The 18,199-nt window shown below is 45.9% G+C and overlaps 2 protein-coding genes and 1 non-coding gene across 11 annotated transcripts in view; 2 read left to right on the top strand and 1 right to left on the bottom strand.

Moving 5' to 3' along the window:
- INPP5B (inositol polyphosphate-5-phosphatase B) overlaps window positions 1-13,797 on the top strand; it is a 48,505-nt gene extending 34,708 nt beyond the window's left edge. For 6 of the 7 annotated variants that reach the window (XM_086716506.1, XM_086716507.1, XM_086716512.1 and 3 more), the window contains 10 exons: window positions 1,575-1,684; window positions 2,632-2,767; window positions 4,279-4,389; window positions 5,341-5,503; window positions 6,338-6,573; window positions 7,344-7,457; window positions 10,701-10,785; window positions 11,166-11,293; window positions 12,598-12,709; window positions 12,957-13,797. In XM_086716506.1, the coding sequence (XP_086572632.1) occupies window positions 1,575-1,684; window positions 2,632-2,767; window positions 4,279-4,389; window positions 5,341-5,503; window positions 6,338-6,573; window positions 7,344-7,457; window positions 10,701-10,785; window positions 11,166-11,293; window positions 12,598-12,709; window positions 12,957-13,072 (1,311 nt within the window). In that variant the 3' untranslated portion in view covers window positions 13,073-13,797. The other variant, XM_086716509.1, reaches the window with a different exon arrangement.
- LOC112849106 (U6 spliceosomal RNA) lies at window positions 8,216-8,319 on the bottom strand. Its single transcript, XR_003222544.1, has one exon. It is a non-coding gene; the product is annotated as a U6 spliceosomal RNA (small nuclear RNA).
- Window positions 13,798-14,846: 1,049 nt separating the features above from the next.
- The window catches only part of MTF1 (metal regulatory transcription factor 1), a 48,020-nt gene continuing 44,667 nt past the window's right edge, over window positions 14,847-18,199 (top strand). For 2 of the 3 annotated variants that reach the window (XM_086716515.1, XM_086716513.1), the window contains exons 1-2: window positions 14,847-14,958; window positions 16,614-17,072. In XM_086716515.1, coding sequence (XP_086572641.1) covers window positions 16,665-17,072 — 408 coding nt within the window. In that variant the 5' untranslated portion in view covers window positions 14,847-14,958; window positions 16,614-16,664. Of the gene's footprint in view, window positions 14,959-14,992; window positions 15,766-16,613; window positions 17,073-18,199 lie in introns of those variants that run through there. The other variant, XM_086716514.1, reaches the window with a different exon arrangement.

Below are 18,199 nucleotides of genomic sequence, written 5' to 3'. Positions count from 1 at the left end.
CTTGTCCAGTGTAAATGACAGCCGTTTCTCCTGAGCAGCTTTCTTCACTCCTGCCAGGAACCAGTTCTGGAACCTGCTGTTCTCCACCGTGGTCTGGGTCAGCGTTTCTTGCTCAGAGCATGAGCCATTTCACAGGACAAGAGACGTGTCTCTCGCTGGCTTCCTTGAGGCTACTCGTCCCTGTAGGTTTCAAAACCATTCAAGTGGTCAGGGTTGTTCAGAAGGTTCAAGTCCCTTTTCTTTTTAGTCTGTAGCCGCCTTCTTATTGTCACCAGTCTCAGTCTTTCTGTTAACCTTTTTGTCCCCTGATGCACATCAGTCAGAGGGGGAAACATCTCAACTTTGTTGTGTCTTTCTTTTATGGAATCATCTCCTTTTTGACCATTTTTCTCTCCAGTTCCTTTCCTTTCCTTACGTGTTTTTTCTCTTTTATCCCTGTTTCCGCATTAAGCCAATCTGCTCAAAACTGTTTACTGCATCTATATTCTTGAGTGAGGCACTCTAGCTTCCCTGGCAGTTTCCTGCTGACCTCCTCTTGCCTTCTTTTCTGGTCTTTCTTCAAGTAAAAGTACCTGTTTTGTGAATTCTCTGCTTTCCAGATGGTTTTAAGGTCTTTACATACTGATTTAAGACTCCTCTTACATTAATATCTACATTTTTATTGTGTCTGCGGCCTTTCCTTAGTGTTTTTTTTTTTTTTAGGCATTCCTATTTTGGGGAATTTGGCAACTGTTGTCCCCTGAATAGCTGCCACCCTGTGTCCAGTGCTAGCTGGCAGTTCTTCATCAGTCCATGACGGGCCAAGCTTGGTCCCCCCGGGAGGAGACAGGAGCACCTGTGGTTGTTCATCTCCCTGAGAGTGTGATCTGGAAGGATCTCCTCAAATGAGTGCAGCAGGAGGAATGCTGGCTATTCTCAGGATGCACTAGGCACTATTCTAAGCTGACAGTTCTTTCCAACAGCCCCGGGGGGGCAGACTCTCTTGCCAATCCAGAATTTGCAGAGGGGGGACATCAAGGCACAGAGCTTCCCCCAGTTCAAATAACTCATTTGATAAACTCCTTTAGAAAACTGTTTAAATTTACATTTAATTCATACTTGTTTTGGTATACTTCTGTTTCTACGTACATGAAAGTCCCCTTTGCTTTTTGCACTGTATCTTTCCAGACCCTTTTCCATGTAGTCCTCTCTCCATGTACAGTGGGAACAGCTGTGTTACACAGATGAAATGTCTGATACTTGGAAGCAGAAGCTCCGTGTCTGTTGGTACCTGATCCTCTTAGGGACGTCTCAGTAAGATGGTACTCAGGTCCCTTGGATGCAGGTACACTCTTAGAAAAGAGCCTTAAAAACGGTACAGCAGGCAAAGGAGTGGTCAGCTTACTCCCCTTCCTAGGATTTCATTCTCAGAATCTTACAGAATAACTTTCTCCTGGGACTTTCCCTTTAGGTTAGGGTTCAACTTCCAGATTAAAGCCCTTTCCTCTGCTAATTCAAGGTTTCAGTTTTTTTATTTTGAGGTTTTTTTGGTTTTTTTTGTTGTTGTTTTCCCCTTCTTCCATCCTTTTACACAGCTGAAAACTCAGGTCACGGCCAAGACTGTCTTCGAAGACTTCACTGAAGGCGAGCTCACGTTCCAGCCCACGTATAAGTATGATACTGGCTCCGACGACTGGGACACCAGGTAGGTAGGGAGTTGTGCAAATGGAAACCCAGAAATTTCGGGAAGCACTTGCCCCCATGGACCTAAAGAAGGAGATAGGAATCCTATGACTTCCCCGTGTTTTGCACTCTGGTCAAACGTTTTCCCTCAGTATCTGCTCATTCAGCAGCCCTACCTTCCCGCATGTTTTCTTTTCGACTGCCTTAGGCTTTGTTCCACAATAATTTACTTTTCAGTTATGCTTAGGGTGATAGGATGATTCTAAGCAGCTTAGCTTGTACTTGGTCACTACATAGGAGTTTATCGTTTTTCTTAGTGCTTATGGCATGCCTCACATTATGTCACACACTTCTATGACCTCATCTAATCATCCCTACAGCCACCGGAAGTAGGTGTGATTTATTATCCTCAATTCTTAGATCAGAGAACGGAGGCATGCACAAATTAAAGAGCCTCTCAAGGGGCACCTGGAGCGTGCGACTCTTGATCTTGAGGTTGTGAGTTCGAGCCCCATGGTGGGCGTAGAGATTACTTAAAAATAAAAATCTTAAAAAAAAAAAAAAAAAAGAGATAAGAAATAAAGAGCCTCCCAAACAGGGAAGTGTAGAGCCAGGATTCTAACCTAGGCAGTAGGAATTCAGAGCCTGTTTAAACCACCATCTTTTAAGGGCCACAGAGTACTTACTTGCAGGTTGCCTTTTTCATCTCATCCCCATAGGATGGTAAAGAGCAGGGAATCATTCTGAACCGTGTTTGGCTTAGAGACCTAGCAGCTGTTTTGGGTGATACCCACAGGGTACATGCTGTCCCCTGGTGGGCCCGAAGCACTGTGCCTTCTTGGGTCCCTGGGCCTGCATGCACACGCATTTGGAGGCCCTGGCCTGTCTCCCCAGCCGAGCCAGGGTGCCAGCCAGGCACTGGGCACTGGTGTGCCTGTGTGGGCCCCCAGCGCAGACTTTGTATTTCAGTGAGAAGTGTCGTGCTCCTGCCTGGTGTGACCGGGTCCTCTGGAAAGGGAAGAACATCACTCAGCTGAGTTACCAGAGCCACATGGCCCTGAAGACCAGTGACCACAAGCCTGTCAGCTCAGTGTTTGACATTGGGGTAGGTGGGGAGCTGATACCCCTTGCGATCACTTTGTAGGGAACTGGTTCTCATAACCACCTTTGTCGTTTTGGTCTCCTCCTCCCCACCTGAGTGTGAGAAAGCTTTTAAATGTTTTTAGGGGTGCCTGGCTGGCTCAGTCTGTAGAGCATGTGACTCTCGATCTTGGGGTTGTGAGTTTGAATCCCATGTTGGGTGTAGAGAATACTTAAAAATTAAAAAAAAAATTTAAATAACAGTGTTTTCATTTAAATCCAATTCATAATCGTATATTTCTCCTATGTATTTCTACGTACATGGAAGTTTTCTTTCTTTTTTTTTTTTTTTTTTGGACTATGTCTTTCTAGGCCTTTTTCTATGCACATACAAATGTGTCAGTATCCTATATACAACACAGAGGATGTTTTTTCTTTTTGTAAAAGAGATCATCTTATGCACATTGTTCTGAGAGAATATCTTTTTTTTCCCTACTGACTATGTCTTAGGAGATCTTTCTATGTCAGTAAAGGTAGAGCTCCCTCCTCCTCCCACTTCTGCTGACTCTGTATGAGCTTATTTCCCACATCCTGGCTAATACTGAATTTTATCACTCTGAAATTTCTGCCAACCCAATGAGCCAAAAGGAAAAGATATGTCATTATTATAGATTACATTTCTTTGATTGCCAGGTTGAACATCTCTTTATTTATTATCTCTTCTCCTGTGACTTCTGTTTCTTTATTTTACCAATTTTCGAGGGTTCAGGTAGAGGCATATCAGAATCTGTGAGGATGTGGTGGCTTGAAAAAAGCCTAATGGATGTTACAAAGTTTTATTATTGGAAAGTGACAAAAATTGTGTTTATAATTCACAATACCGAAGGGAAGGCCTGACACAATCTTAGCTGATGGAGCACAGGTTACAAAAGCTTGAGAAATGCCACTTTATTTTTTTTTTTTAATTTTTTTTAACGTTTTATTTATTTTTGAGACAGAGAGAGACAGAGCATGAATGGGGGAGGGTCAGAGAGAGGGAGACACAGAATCTGAAACAGGCTCCAGGCTCTGAGCGGTCAGCACAGAGCCCGACGCGGGGCTCGAACTCACGGAGTGTGAGATCGTGACCTGAGCCGAAGTCGGCCGCTTAACCGACTGAGCCACCCAGGCGCCCCGAGAAATGCCACTTTAAATCAAACCCTAGAGAAGTTTCTCGCCACAGGCCTGTTGACAGGCAACAAAGTCACTGGACATCTTTCTGCCCCAGCTCTGCGACCTGGTAGAGCTCCCAACCAAGCTTTCACTCCAGTGTCTTCTCAGCTAATCAGGAAGCAGTTGGCTTTACCACAAGTTCAGCCTCTGGAGGACCCTCTGGAGACTATTGTTAATTGGGTTCTTTGTTAATTAATTAAATCTATTTAGTCTTCACTTTCTGTGTGGCTGTCAACTGCTCTTTCCCAATACTGTGCGTGTCTTCTTTACTGAAAAGGAGGAAATGGGCAGAAGGCAACTCAGGCTCTGATGTCTCCCTCCCAGGTGAAGGTGGTCAATGAAGAACGTTACCGGAAGACTCTGGAGGAGATTGTTCGCTCCCTGGATAAGATGGAAAATGCCAACATTCCTTCTGTGTTCCTTTCTAAGCGAGAGGTAGGAAGGACATGTTAAGAGCATTGGCACGAGGCTCTTCTATTCATAGAACTTAAGTCTCATCTTCGAGGTCTCGGAATTCCAGGAGGCACCAGTCCGACCACTGGGCTCTAGTCTTCTTGACTGACAGGCTGCCACTAGTTAAAGCGAGGCTGCTGATGTTGGCTGAGAGGAGGGGGTTGTTGATTTAGAAATGATGTTCATCTCCTGATCGTCTATATCAGAAGCCTTTCACCTTTGTGGCTCCTATGTTTCACCCACACATGGGCCATTCATGTATTAAATGATGGCATAGATGAGCCAAAAGATGTTGTGTTTGATTTTAGTGTAACTGGGTAGGTATTCTCGCGGTGGGGTTGGGGGGGGGGGGGCGGTTCTTCCTCCCAATGTTTTGCTCTGACTGAGATTAAATTGAATCGATTTCTTGGGTACACATGTGTTGGTGGGAGGCAAGGCAGTGTAGAAAAGGGATGGGCAGTGGAGGAAGTCAAGTTAGGGCTTAAGATTTTTCATGGAAGAGCTACAGCCTAGATCGTTGAGAATAGACAATACCAAGAAGCCAATCAAATGGAGATTATTGCGAGGGTTTTGTTAATGACCTAGAGGTCCAGCTACTTGGAAAGATGTGCTTGGTCTTCATGTTTGGGGGTGCACTTTGTAAAGGGTATCTTGGAAATGGCCTTTGGGTATAGAAGATAGAAGATTTGAACTTTGATTCCTTCAGGAAATTTATTTATAAAACATGAAGTTTTTGGATTCCTGGGTTGAACATAGACAGCTGGTCTTAGTGGAGCTGTGGCCTCCCTGGTAAATGCCTAAATCAGAAACGTGATTCAAAAGAGGTAGTCCTTCATTTTCTTTCCAGAAAGGGCAAAGATTGCTCAGTTGGGGTGGCCGGGCAGGTTGCCGAGAAGAGAGCACTGGTCTGACTGGTCCTGGTCTTGCCCCCAGTTCTGTTTTCAGAATGTGAAGTACATGCAGTTACAAGTACAGTCCTTTATAATCCATAATGGACAAGTGCCGTGTCAGTTTGAGTTCATCAACAAGCCTGACGAAGAGTCCTACTGTAAGCAGTGGCTGAATGCCAACCCCAGCAGAGGCTTCCTCCTGCCAGGTAAGGCCTCTCTTCCTAGTTTCCCAGTTGCTGGTTTGGGGAACACTCTACCCTGCCTGTTTATTTTCCTAAAATAAGCTTTTTTGTTCCTGAGTGTTTTGTTGTCTGGTTGAAACTTCTAAAAGCCCTGTGGATGTGAACCATCCATGAATAAAATATAAAAACAGTAAAGGGCAGGAGTTCAGCTTGAAAAGCTTTCTCAGCCATCTATGTGTTCCATAATTTCACAGAAAGAGAAGACAGAAGACCTCTGGGAAGCAGGTGCTGCTGTCGAAGGACCCATTTTCACTGTCTGCCTCACTATAATCAGCTCCCAGCGTCTGCTCTTGTAGGGAAAGATAACGGGGTGGTAATCCAGAAATTATATCTGGCCCTGGAATGTACCATTCATGTCTTTCCCCTGACTGCTCCTTTGCACTCTGCATCGTGCTGTGTGGCAGAGGGATTAAGCCTGTTTTGTGGACAGTTCGCAGGCTGATATTTGCATTATATTTTCTGCTGGATCAGGTGTCTTCATCTGACCTGGCCCAGGGCAAGCGCCTTGATCCATGCCTTCAATTCTATTAATAATTCTAACTTGAGCTGTGCTCCTTTGTACTTGGATTTCATAGCAATGGCCTATTTCACATGTTTTTGTTTGTTGTTTTCATATTCCCACTTGGACTATAAACTCCTTGTTCATGTGTCCTCTGAGTGCTGAGCACATACATACTTGTTGGTTGGCTGATTCGTCTTATTTCCTTTCCCAGCCCTTTGTGCCTGATCCTTGCCCCCTCTGTCCCCTTTCCTCTTGGCCTCTCACCAGCCAGCATTACTTTTAATGTTATTCCTCAGATTCTGCCATTGAGATCGAACTGGAGCTATTTGTAAATAAGACCACGGCTACAAAGCTCAACTCAGGTGAAGACAAAATTGAAGACATTCTGGTTTTGCACTTGGACAGGGGAAAGGATTACTTTTTGTCGGTGACAGGGAACTACCTGCCCAGCTGTTTTGGATCTCCCATTCATACACTGTGCTACATGAGGGAGCCAATCTTGGACCTGCCGCTTGAAACTATTAGAGAGCTGGTGAGTTTTATGCCACAGGGAACCATCTAGAACTGTAGCAGCCGAGCCAGTCAAACAAGATAGTCTCTGTCTTTCGTACATAATTCATTAGAGAAACTCAGCCATGGATACTAAGATATGAAGCTTCCCTGGCTCCTAATTTTATTCCTTTTTTTTTTGTTTCAATCATCACTTGGTCATTCTTCAGCCCGAACTAAATTTTCTGAGACATAGAAGGCTCCTATGGGGAGAATTCGAGTACAAGGGGACTATTTTAGAGCAGATTTATAGTGATATGCATTTTTCCCCCTTCGAATGCACTTTTTTGATTTAGGGACTCTTGATTTCTATCCTCTTCATTCTATAAGGTGAAAACAGAGGCCCAGTAAGGAGAGTGATTGGTCACAGGTCACATGGTGAGTTAACAGTGGACCTGGCCCCTGCATTTAGGTTTTTGGACTCCCAAGTCTGTGCCCTTACCTCACAGACCACATTCTCACCCTGGTTCTGACAGTGAAATGCTGTTGACAGAATGTGTTTTCCAGAAGACAATGTGTATTTCACCTGATTCATTGAAACTGCTTGCTGTAACCCACTCCTACTTCTCAAAAATCACCTTTTGTACCTTGATTCTCCCACTTGATTTCATTTGCCCGTGGAACATTTGCTTAGGGGATTGCAATGCTTTCCTTCTTCCATGGGTTCGCTGCCCCCATGGTCAGTATTTTGGAGCTAGGCTGTCAGAAGTTCCATTGGTGGGCCTTCAGATTATGTTTTTTATTTCTTTTCAGACTCTGATGCCACTACAGACTGAAGATGATGGGATCCAGTTGGAGAACCCCATGGGGATCCCCAAAGAGCTCTGGATGATGGTTGATTACCTGTACCAAAATGCTATCCAGCAGGTAGGTGGTGGTTAAGCAGTCAGACCTGATTGAGGCCAGGCTGCCTTGGGAAAGAACATCAGCTCCAAGAACTTTTGGTATAAGAAGCTTTTACCCCAAGGAACCTGTGGAAAGCTTTTCCTCCCCTAGGGAGTGAACGGGGGATAGATTCATGTTTCACACCCCCGTGAGACCTTGCTATTACATACAACACTTGATTACGCCCAAGGGAAGCAGCCTTGCATAGGATGGCCTTCGAGGCACAGCATGTTTCCCCGACCTGGTCTCTGGGGTCCTCCAAGTAGAAAGACATCTGGATTCTTCTCAGGATGTCAGCCTGCTATCCTTATGAGGAACTCTTGCCAGTTTCTGGGAAGGGGAGGGGCTAACTTGTTGATGAGCCAGACCAATGTAGGAGACCAGATGGAGACCCCAGGCCTTGAGTCAGGAGGCCTGACTTCAAGAGTGATTTGGGCAAGCTTCATGAAATCAGATTGGTCAGTTTCACTGAGTCATTCATACAGGGAGAAGACTAATACAAACTAGAGTCTATCACAGCTCTACCTCCTGGGAGCAGCATACGTTTTTATGACATTCTCTTTTCATTTCTCCCCACTCCTCACATTTATCATTACAGTGTACCAAACACTGTTCTAAGTGTTTCACAGCATTGCCTCAATTAGTTCTTACAATGGCTCTCAGATGAAGAACCAGAGGTCCAGGAGGCTAAGTAACTTGGTCAAAATCCCAACACTGATAAATGAGTAGGATTGGAATTTGAACTCAGGGAGTTTGTCTGTAGAAGTCACCTCCTTGAGCAGGGGCCATGCTAATCTTATGTGTATCATTTCAGTTTTGGTACACATGCTGCTGAAGCGAGCAGAGAAGTTACTTCTTTTTTTCTTTTTTAACATTTATTTAGTTATTTTAATTAAAAAAATTTTTTAATGTTTATTATTTTTGAGAGAGAGAGAGACAGAGAATAAGGAGGGGCAGAGAGAAAGGGAGACAGAATTGGAAGCAGGCTCCAGGCTCTGATCTGTCAACACAGAGCTTGACGCAGGGCTTAAACCCACAGACTGCAAGATCATGACCTGAGCTGAAGTCGGCCGCTTAACCAACTGAGCCACCCGGGCGCCCCTATTTTTATTTATTTTTGAGAGAGAGAGAGAGAGAGACCGACCATGAACATGGCAGAGGGAGAGGGGCAAGAGAGAGGGGAACAGAGGATCCAAAGCCAACTTTGCACTGACAGTATAGAGCCCGATGTAGGGCTTAAACCACGAACTGTGAGATCATGACCTGAGCCCAAGTTGGACGCTTAACCAACTGAGCCACCCAGGAGCCCCCAGAAATCACATTCTTAAGTATTGTGCTAATCTACCTTCTCTGTAGAGCTCCGTTCAAGTGTAAATTTTGAGCAATACATAGAATATTATTATTCAGTTATATGGCATTAAGTCATTTAGTAAAATGATTATAAAGCATGCTAGGACTCATGGAAATACCTTTATTGCCATAGTCTTGTTTTCACAAGGCAGGGAGGTGCCTTTTTCTTTTTTTAATTTCATTTTTTTAAATTTACATCTAAATTAGTTAACATATAGTGCAATAATGATTTCAGGAGTAGATTCCTTAATGCCCCTTACCCATTTAGCCCATCCCCCCCCACACCCCCTCCAGTAACCCTCTGTTTGTTCTCCATATTTATGAGTCTCTTATACTTTGTCCCCCTCCGTTTTTTTTTTTTAATTTTTTTTTTAATGTTTATTTATTTTTGAGACAGAGCATGAATGGGGGAGGGGCAGAGAGAGAGGGAGACACAGAATCAGAAGCAGGCTCCATGCTCTGAGCCATCAGCCCAGAGCCTGACGCGGGGCTCGAACTCACGAACCGTGAGATCGTGACCTGAGCTGAAGTTGGACGCTCAACCGACTGAGCCACCCAGGCGCCCCCCCTCCCTGTTTTTGTATTATTTTTGTTTCCCTTCTCTTACGTTCATCTGTTCTGTGTCTTAAAGTCCTCATATGAGTGAAGTCATATGATATTTGTCTTTCTCTGACTAATTTCATTTAGCATAATACCCTCCAGTTCCATCCACGTAGTTGCAAATGGCAAGATTTCATTCTTTTTGATTGCTGAGTAATACTCCATTGTATATATACACCACATCTTCTTTATCCATTCATCCATCGATGGACATTTGGGCTCTTTCCATACTTTGGCTATTGTTGATAGTGCTGCTGTAATCATGGGGGTGCATGTGTCCCTTTGAAACAGCACACCTGTATCCCTTCAATAAATACCTAGTAGTGCAATTGCTGGGTTGTAGGGTAGTTCTATTTTTAATTTCTTTTTTTTTTTAATTTTTTTTTTCAACGTTTATTTATTTTTGGGACAGAGAGAGACAGAGCATGAATGGGGGAGGGGCAGAGAGAGAGGGAGACACAGAATCGGAAACAGGCTCCAGGCTCTGGGCCATCAGCTCAGAGCCTGACGTGGGGCTCGAACTCACAGACCGCGAGATCGTGACCTGGCTGAAGTCGGACGCTTAACTGACTGCACCACCCAGGCGCCCCATCTATTTTTAATTTCTTGAGGAACCTCCATCCTGTTTTCCAGAGTGGCTGCACCAGCCTGCATTCCCAAGGGGGGGTGCCTTTTTAACTTTCTCCATCTTATAAATGATATATTTTCTTCACGTTTTTCTTTTTCTGGTTAATCCCTCTGTAACACCGCAGGAAACGTAGCTACTTTTAAAGTTTTCCCTTATCATTGTGTATAGTATGCCATACCTATAGTGTTGTGTTCTTTTCTTTTAATGTTTATTTATTTTGAGAGAGAAAGAGCATGAGCAGGAGAGGAGCAGAGAGAGGGGGAGAGAGAAAATCTCAAGCAGGCTCCATGCTGTCAGGGCAGAGCCCAACGTGAGGCTCGATCTCACGAATCACGAGATCGTGACCTGAGCTGAAATCAAGAGCCGGACACTTAACCACCTGAACCACCCACGTGCTCCCTATAGTTTTATAATAGATGTTTTATCACTTTAAAGACCTGTCATGGGAGCATGCTTGGGAAGGCCTGAAAGATGAATTAACCACATCAGCCCTAAATTTATCAGGGTGTTTACCAGGGTGATTCAAAGGCCTCGCTACACCGCTCACTCCCTTTTTACACCTTGCTGGTGATCATATTTCTAGGTCCGGAAATCACGGCCGATTTTCTGAGAATATAATGATCCTGTGACTTTCTTTCCTTTTGCAGGAAGATCTGTTTCAGCAGCCAGGCCTGAGGTCAGAATTTGAGCATATCAGGGACTGTTTGGATACTGGAATGATTGATGCCCTCTGTATCCTTCAGGCACTCATGTGTGCGTGCATGCGTGTGTGTGTGTATGTGTGTGTGTTTGTGTGACTACGATTAAGAGGTGAGAGAAGAAAGAACAGTATCTTAAGGCTCAAAATCTGATCTTGTGTCCTCAGCTATCATATTTTTCTTAAAGTTTGCATAGAGAAGACTTTACAACTTTAAGCAACTGATGATAGCAGGAACTCATGAAGGCCCAGCTAAGCTGACAAAGAGCTTGGCCCCCTTCACTGTGTCAGGCTGGCATCCTAGCTCTGAGTGGAGAGCCTGACTGGGCAGGCTGCACTTCTGGCCTGTGCTCCTTCCTGGGCCTTTTCCTAACCATGGCACGGCATCGCCTTTTCCTTAACGATGGGCCAAAAGCCGCCAACAATCATTCTGTGGCTGAAGCCCTGCTGCTTTTCCTGGAGAGCCTGCCAGAGCCTGTCATCTGCTACAGCGCCTACCATAACTGCTTGGAGTGTTCTGGCAGCTACACAGCAAGTAAACAGGTGAGGGGAAGCGTTAAGCATCAGCACACACGTGTTGCAGCCCCGGGCCTCATGGGGCCTGAGGGAACAAAGTGGGTGCAGTCCCTCAGACACAGTGTCCTAGTAACTCAGCTCCAGAGCTTTCCTTCCCAAACCTGTTCTTCCTTTCATGTCCGCTTTTCTTTTAGTGGCTTCACCCTTAATTCCAGTGACTCAACCCAGAAACCTGAGTCATTTCTGAGTCGTCCTCCGCTCACCTCCCACATGCCCAGTTCCCTTGATCTGTCACCCGTCGTCTTCTGTTCTCGTGCACTCACCTTGGTTGAGCCCTGGATTCAGTCTGTCCCTCTGCTGATTTGTTTTGTATACGGCCCTCAGACCATGTGCTCTAAAGCTCTCGTTATGTCACTGTTGGTCAAAAACCACACATGGCTCTCCATTGCCAGTTAATGATTTTCTTAAACAAATACTCAAGACTTTTCATGATCTGGCCTAGTGGTTCACACATGTAACATGCCATGGCAGAATAATCTAGAAAACTTGCTAATAATATGGGTTCCAGAGCCTCACCCCACATCCACCGAGCCAGAATCTCTTTTGGAATATTTCTTGTGCGAGCTTCCCGACTGATAACGATGATGTGCCAATAGCTGGAGTACGCATTGAATTCTGTCCTGATCGACCGCTCTCGGCTTAGCGCCTGTTCAAACAGTGGTGCTCCTGCTAAAATTGACTTCTTGGTTTGTTCTCTCTCCTTATCTCACTGTTTTCCTTCTCTTGCCTTTTTTACACTTTCTTTTGCCCTAATCCTTACCTCTGCAAGCCCAGTCTCGTCTTCAAGACCCAGCTGAAAATGTCTTCCATTCCCCTACATCTTTTGAGAGCACATAGTTAGAATATTGACCCCTAAATTTTTTGTAATGTTTTTATTTATTTTTGAGACAGAGAGAGACAGAGCACGAGCAGGGGAGGGGCAGAGAGAGATGGAGACACAGAATCTGAAGCAAGCTCCAGGCTCTGAGCTGAGAGCACAGAGCCCGATGTGGGGCTCAAACTCACAGACTGCGAGATCATGACTCGAGCCGAAGTCAGATGCTTAACCGACTGAGCCACCCAGGCGCCCCTAGAATATTGACCTCTAAATTCACACGGTGCTTGATCTGTGCTTCTCTTTTGACTCTTGTGCAGAGTGCTAAGTGATCAGGACTTTCTTTGCATAGCCTTACTAATGTCCTGGGATCGTGCACTCAGTTGCTGGAATATAGCAGATGCCTAACAGATGACTGACTGACTGAAAAGACAAATCCCAATTCTCCCTCTTTCAGGTCATTTCTACCCTCCCCACATTCCACCAAAATGTCTTCAACTACTTGATGGCGTTTTTGCGAGAATTACTGAAAAAATCAGCAAAAAATCATTTGGATGAGAATATTCTAGGTAAGCAGCCAAGTGTCTGTGGAAAGCATCTCTGCCAACCGAGACTCATTAGCAGAAATGTACTTGAGGGAGGTCCCAAGACCACTGCCGTGGAACTAAAATCTCCAGCTCTGGGCACAGTTCACCCTCATGCAGCTTTTGTTTTTCAAGCAGAAAATAACGCTTTGGGGCACTCCTCCCAACTCAACACAAGAAGAAGCAGTGCCTCTTTTGCTGAATTGTTTTGTTTTCTGTGTTTTTCATGCAGCTAGCATATTTGGCAGCTTACTGCTTCGAAACCCAGCTGGTCACCAAAAGCTTGACATGGCAGAGAAGAAGAAGGCTCAAGAATTCATTCACCAGTTCCTCTGCAACTCACCCTGAGCCTATCTCCTCTCCTATTTTATTTGAGGCAGCCAATTACCCATCCCACCTGTTTCAGATCAAGAAGATATGAGGGTTCTTGGAAGCAAAAGCGGCAGCTGCCTGTTTTCCTGAGCCCAGACCCCCCCACACCCCCCGTGGCTGTCACACTCATTGGTACTGTGAGTCGTGAAGACCTGGGGGGAATCCACCACAATAAAACTGACAGTCAGTGTTCAGCTTTAGTTATTTAACACAGATCTCTCTATTTTTAAAAATTTTAAAGATGTTTAAATAACTGTACTTTTTGTGCTCACTCAGCCAGCCTGCCTCCAGGGCATTGTCAGTGCCTTTCCTGTAGCCTGGGCCGAGCTCCCCATGATCAGATATTTGAACAAACTTTGGGGTCCTGAAGGGAGAATGAATTGGACAGCAAGAATGCAAATGGGATCTGCTGGGTAAACAGGTCACAGCCACCCCAGATGCTTCCAGTTCTCTAAGCGCATGTGTATATGTATATACAGAGCCTACCCCCCTTCCTACTCAGATGTGGCTCAACAGCTCTGGGGCTGGCACTCAGCCTCTGGGGGCAATACAGTGGCTTGAAAATGAAAATACTGAAGAAATTGGTGTTGTGGTGAAACAAATGGGATTTTCTGGGTCAGCAAATCCTCTAAACTGTATATGATGCATCCCCTTTCTCATATGTGTAATATATTTTAATGATAAATGTATTTTTAACAGTGGTTGTTTGTATGTTTTTCTCTCTTAAGAGAGGGCAGTTGGACTTTTTGTGGCTTAAGCATTTCGGCAGCTGGTCAGGGGCCAGGCATCTATCTCTTTGGCCCCTGACCAATCTGGTGGGTGATGATCACTACTCATAGTTTTCAAGCAACGGATGTACAGGCATGGCCAGAACCCCTTGACCCTGATGTAGTCTCCAGGAGTTGTCCCACCCTGAATATTCTAGAGAAGTAGCTTCTGGGGAAAACAGGCAGTGACTTCCGGGAGGTTCTAACAGATTTAACAAGCATTTTGAAGAGACAGAATAACGAAGGTACACGCAAAATCGCTTCTTGGGCATTTGAACGCCTAGACTCCCTGGCTGTGTAAAATGTGACCAAGATGCAGGCCAACAGGATGACTGTGAACGGTCAAAGAGAGGGAATGGCCAGTAGGTGGCGCTGACTGGCCCGGGCGGGAGTCCAGTAGAAGCCGGCAGTCTGCAGGGCGAAAAGTTGGGACCGACGGCCTGGGCTGTCGTGAAGAAGGGAGTGGAGCGTCTTGTGCGCGCGCGAGGGGAAGAGGCGGCGCCGTCCTTTGGCTGCGCTTGGAGTACTCCCTGGTTCTGCCATTTGGATCCGATCTTCCTTTCCTGATCCCAGCTACTATACTAACTTTGGTGATGAGGGTAAGCTGGGAATGTCACAGCCTTGCAGGCTCCCCTTGCGGGTCCCAGCTAGAACTCGGATGGCCGACTGTGGTCCTTCCCGTAGGAGTTGTGGCTGCGAGGGTGAGGGCGGTCAGCGTAAGCCGGGCTGAGGCTGCTTTCGACTAGTGGTTGAGGGGTTCGACCCCTTTTCCTTGCGTGTGGTGCCACAGAACAGACGCCCCTACTCCCGGCCGGCTGCGGACACGGCCGGCGCTTCTCAGCGCGGGGCAAACTTACTGTCCCGCGGCGCCTCCACCGCGCCCCGCCCCGCCCCTCCTGCTCGCCAATTGGAGGCCCGAGCTCAGCCCCCACACCGCCTAAACCAACCAGAAGCGCCAGAGAGAGGCGGGGCCGGTATCTCCTCCTTCCTCCGGAAAGCGGAAGAGGAAGTGACGTTTGGGGAAGGTGGGGGCAATCATGGTGCCGCTGGGGAGGGGAGAAGCTGCCGCTGCCGCCGTTGCCGGGAGCCGCGGAGGTAAAAGGCGAAACTAGACGCGGCCTGGGCTCGGGGCTTCCCGGGGGGCGCGGGACTTAGGCTCCCTCCTGAGGCATTTCCCAGTAGAGACCCCACTCTGGTCACCATAGGGACCCCACCCCTCCTCCGTTTCCATGGGGATGGGTATCCAGCCCCCTTGCCTGTTTCCATGGAGACCCGGACCCTGCCTCTCTTCGCCCGGCTTGGAGCCCCCCAGCCTGTCTTCGGATTTTTCCGTGTAGCCCTGGTTGGGGGCTGTCCCAGTCAGGTTCCTTTTCCCAGCCTTCTCTCAAGGGTGCTCCGTTTGTACTACTCGTGTGCCACCCTCAAGCCTCCTGGTCTTGTTTGTTCCGGACAGTTGGGTCTCCGCTTAGCTGCTGATGGTGCCGGGGAAGCCCTGAGGGGCCGCCGGTGCTCTTATCTCTCCTCCGATGCAGCGAAATGTGCATCTACCCGGGTTGCGTAAGCCAGAGCAAGGGGTCGGGCCGGTTCCTCCCGGATCCAATCCCTTGGCCTGTCTCTGGTAACTACCTCTCTGTCTAGCCGCCCCACTCCGTAAAGGTTCACTTTCTAACCCAGGACAGAGGAGAGAGATAAAGTGTAAAGCCAGACTGAAAACGAAAAGTGATGTGCTGATTATTTTTAAATTTCGTTCTGCCTGCCAAACCCAGATTTGTAGAACCGGTGTGTTTGCAGCTAAAGGAAGAAGAACTAATCCAGAACAGAAAAGATTTCAAATTTGGTATCCTTCCTGTGAGAACATATCTTTCGAAGAGAGGATGTCTTCCCAAGAGAGTATATCTGCAGGTCTTTCATTCATTTAACTGACATCTCCTGAACTCCTAGTGTCATCGTATTGTGCTAGGGAGAGTAGAAACAAAAATAAGACTCACCATTCTCTCGCCGCAGAGAGCACACTATACAAGCATGGGTCTAGTGGACACCACATTGTTTTAGGAGATAAATAGATATAATGGTCTTCTTTGGATATGCCTGACTAGGGATCAGACCGTCTACCCAGAAGCTGAAACATCTGTTCTAGGAAGGAGGGAATGAATTCACACTTGCTTTCGCTACTATTACCAGACATTGTGCTTTAATGAACATTATCTCTTTTACTCTGTGTAACAACTCTGAGAGAACGGGGATTACCAGTCCCACCTTATCCATAAGAAAGATGGAGCACAGAAAAGTTACCCAGGTACTAAGTGGCAAAGCTGGAATTTGTGGGTAGGTGACCCTGCCTCCAAAGTTCCACTTCCACAATGGACTACACTGCCTCGTGGTCTAATCTGGGGCATATCTGAATGGGGTTTTCTTACTTTAGGATGTGTAATAACTCAGCCTTGAAGCAGTTTGTCCTCTTCTCCCCTTTAAGTTTGGCAGTAAGGCATGTTTGGAAGGTCTTAAGAACTACTTATTTCTTCAGTTGGGGGTGTGTGTGTGTGTGTGTGTGTGTGTGTGTGTGTGTAAGGCATTGCTTTTCCTTTAAAATGACTTGATGGTTTCAAAGTTAAACTTTAAAAAATATGATTCCCAAGGAAGATGATTTTCATTTACTTTGGCCTCTTCTTCAAGTGAGAGGAAAAATGTGCCCTGTGGTTGCCAAGGAGGTCCCAGGGTATGGCTCTAACTCTGGCTTTGTCCTCTTGCAGATAGGTCATTACCTTTCCATTTCTCACAATTGGGCTGAGCACGATTGAACCATGGGGGAACACAGTCCGGACGACAACATCATCTACTTTGAGGCAGAGGAAGATGAGCTGACCCCCGATGACAAGATGCTCAGGTTTGTGGATAAAAACGGACTGGTGCCTTCCTCATCTGGAACTGTTTATGATAGGACAACTGTTCTTATTGAGCAGGACCCTGGCACTTTGGAGGATGAAGATGATGATGGACAGTGTGGAGAACACTTGCCTTTTCTAGTAGGGGGTGAAGAGGGCTTTCACCTAATAGATCATGAAGCAATGTCCCAGGGTTATGTGCAACACATTATCTCACCAGATCAGATTCATTTAACAATAAACCCTGGTTCCACGCCCATGCCAAGAAATATCGAAGGTGCAACTCTCACTCTGCAGTCGGAATGTCCAGAAACGAAACGTAAAGAAGTAAGTAAAGCAGTGGGTGAGGGCCCAGGTTTGCTTTGGAGAAAAATCCTTACACAACTCGCATTGGCCATTTTAGCTGGGGAATAAAGGAGTCCCTGGAATGAGGACCTACAGTGGCTTTGCTTGTCCGCAACACATAATGCTTCATATTTTGTTGTGACTGCTTTCTGGAACTTTTGGTTTGTATAGCCATATTGAAATTTGAGAAAGCTAATTTATAATTTTTCACCTTTTCTTGCCCACATCGTAAAATCAAATAGAAATTTCATTGAGGTAAGTCCATGTTTCTGAGGCTGGAATAACTAAATTTGGCTTATCTCTGGGGTGTGTATAAATGATTTGTTTGGGAGATGAGTATCTGCTGAAATATGCTTTATTTTTGTAGTGAATATTTGATGATTAACAAAGCCTTGCTTTCTCTTGTAAGAAATTCAGGCAAGAGACAGTAAACGAGAGCAGGTGATCTAAAATAAGTTTTCGTGCTCATACTTAGCTACTGTGAGTAAGGTAATGTGTGTCACAATGGTTGGAAAACCGTAAAGCATTGTGCAAATTGTACTGGTAGTGATCATCAGCAGAATGATATGGGTTAAAGGTAACGATAGACATTATCTAGGAACTGATTACAGGTCAATTAGAAAAAAACAGATCACTGGTAATTGCAGCGTCAGGGACTAAATGTAAACTGTTACCAAACAGACATGGGATAAATCGCTTAGCAAAATATTTTTTCTCTTAGGCTGTAATTAAGGCCTTGAAATGGGAGAATTTTATTATTCATGCCATATGGCTTTCCCATGACTAGCCGTAGAATCTCAGAGCTGGAAGCAACCATAGAGAAACCAACCGTCTTGTCCTCCCTCCCACCTCATGCAGGCATTTCTCTACAGCATCTCTGACATTAGTTCATCTGGTGTCTGCTTGAACACTTGCAGAATGACGAGAGCTCAGTGTTTCCCTGCTCAGCCTAATCCATTTATTGGCCAGCTCTGATTGTTAGAAAGCTTCTACTTGTATAGAGCCAAAAAACCTGCCTTCCTGGAGCTGCCGCTCACTGGTTCTAATTCCGCCTTCCTGCGCAACAGCAGGTTCAACCTTCCTCTCCCAGGACAGATCATGGATTTCTT

The sequence above is a fragment of the Puma concolor genome, chromosome C1 (assembly GCF_028749965.1).
Source record: "Puma concolor isolate L17-30 chromosome C1, mPumCon1.1.hap2, whole genome shotgun sequence".
Lineage (NCBI taxonomy): Eukaryota > Metazoa > Chordata > Mammalia > Carnivora > Felidae > Puma > Puma concolor.
This window is presented reverse-complemented; position numbering and strand designations above follow the sequence as displayed.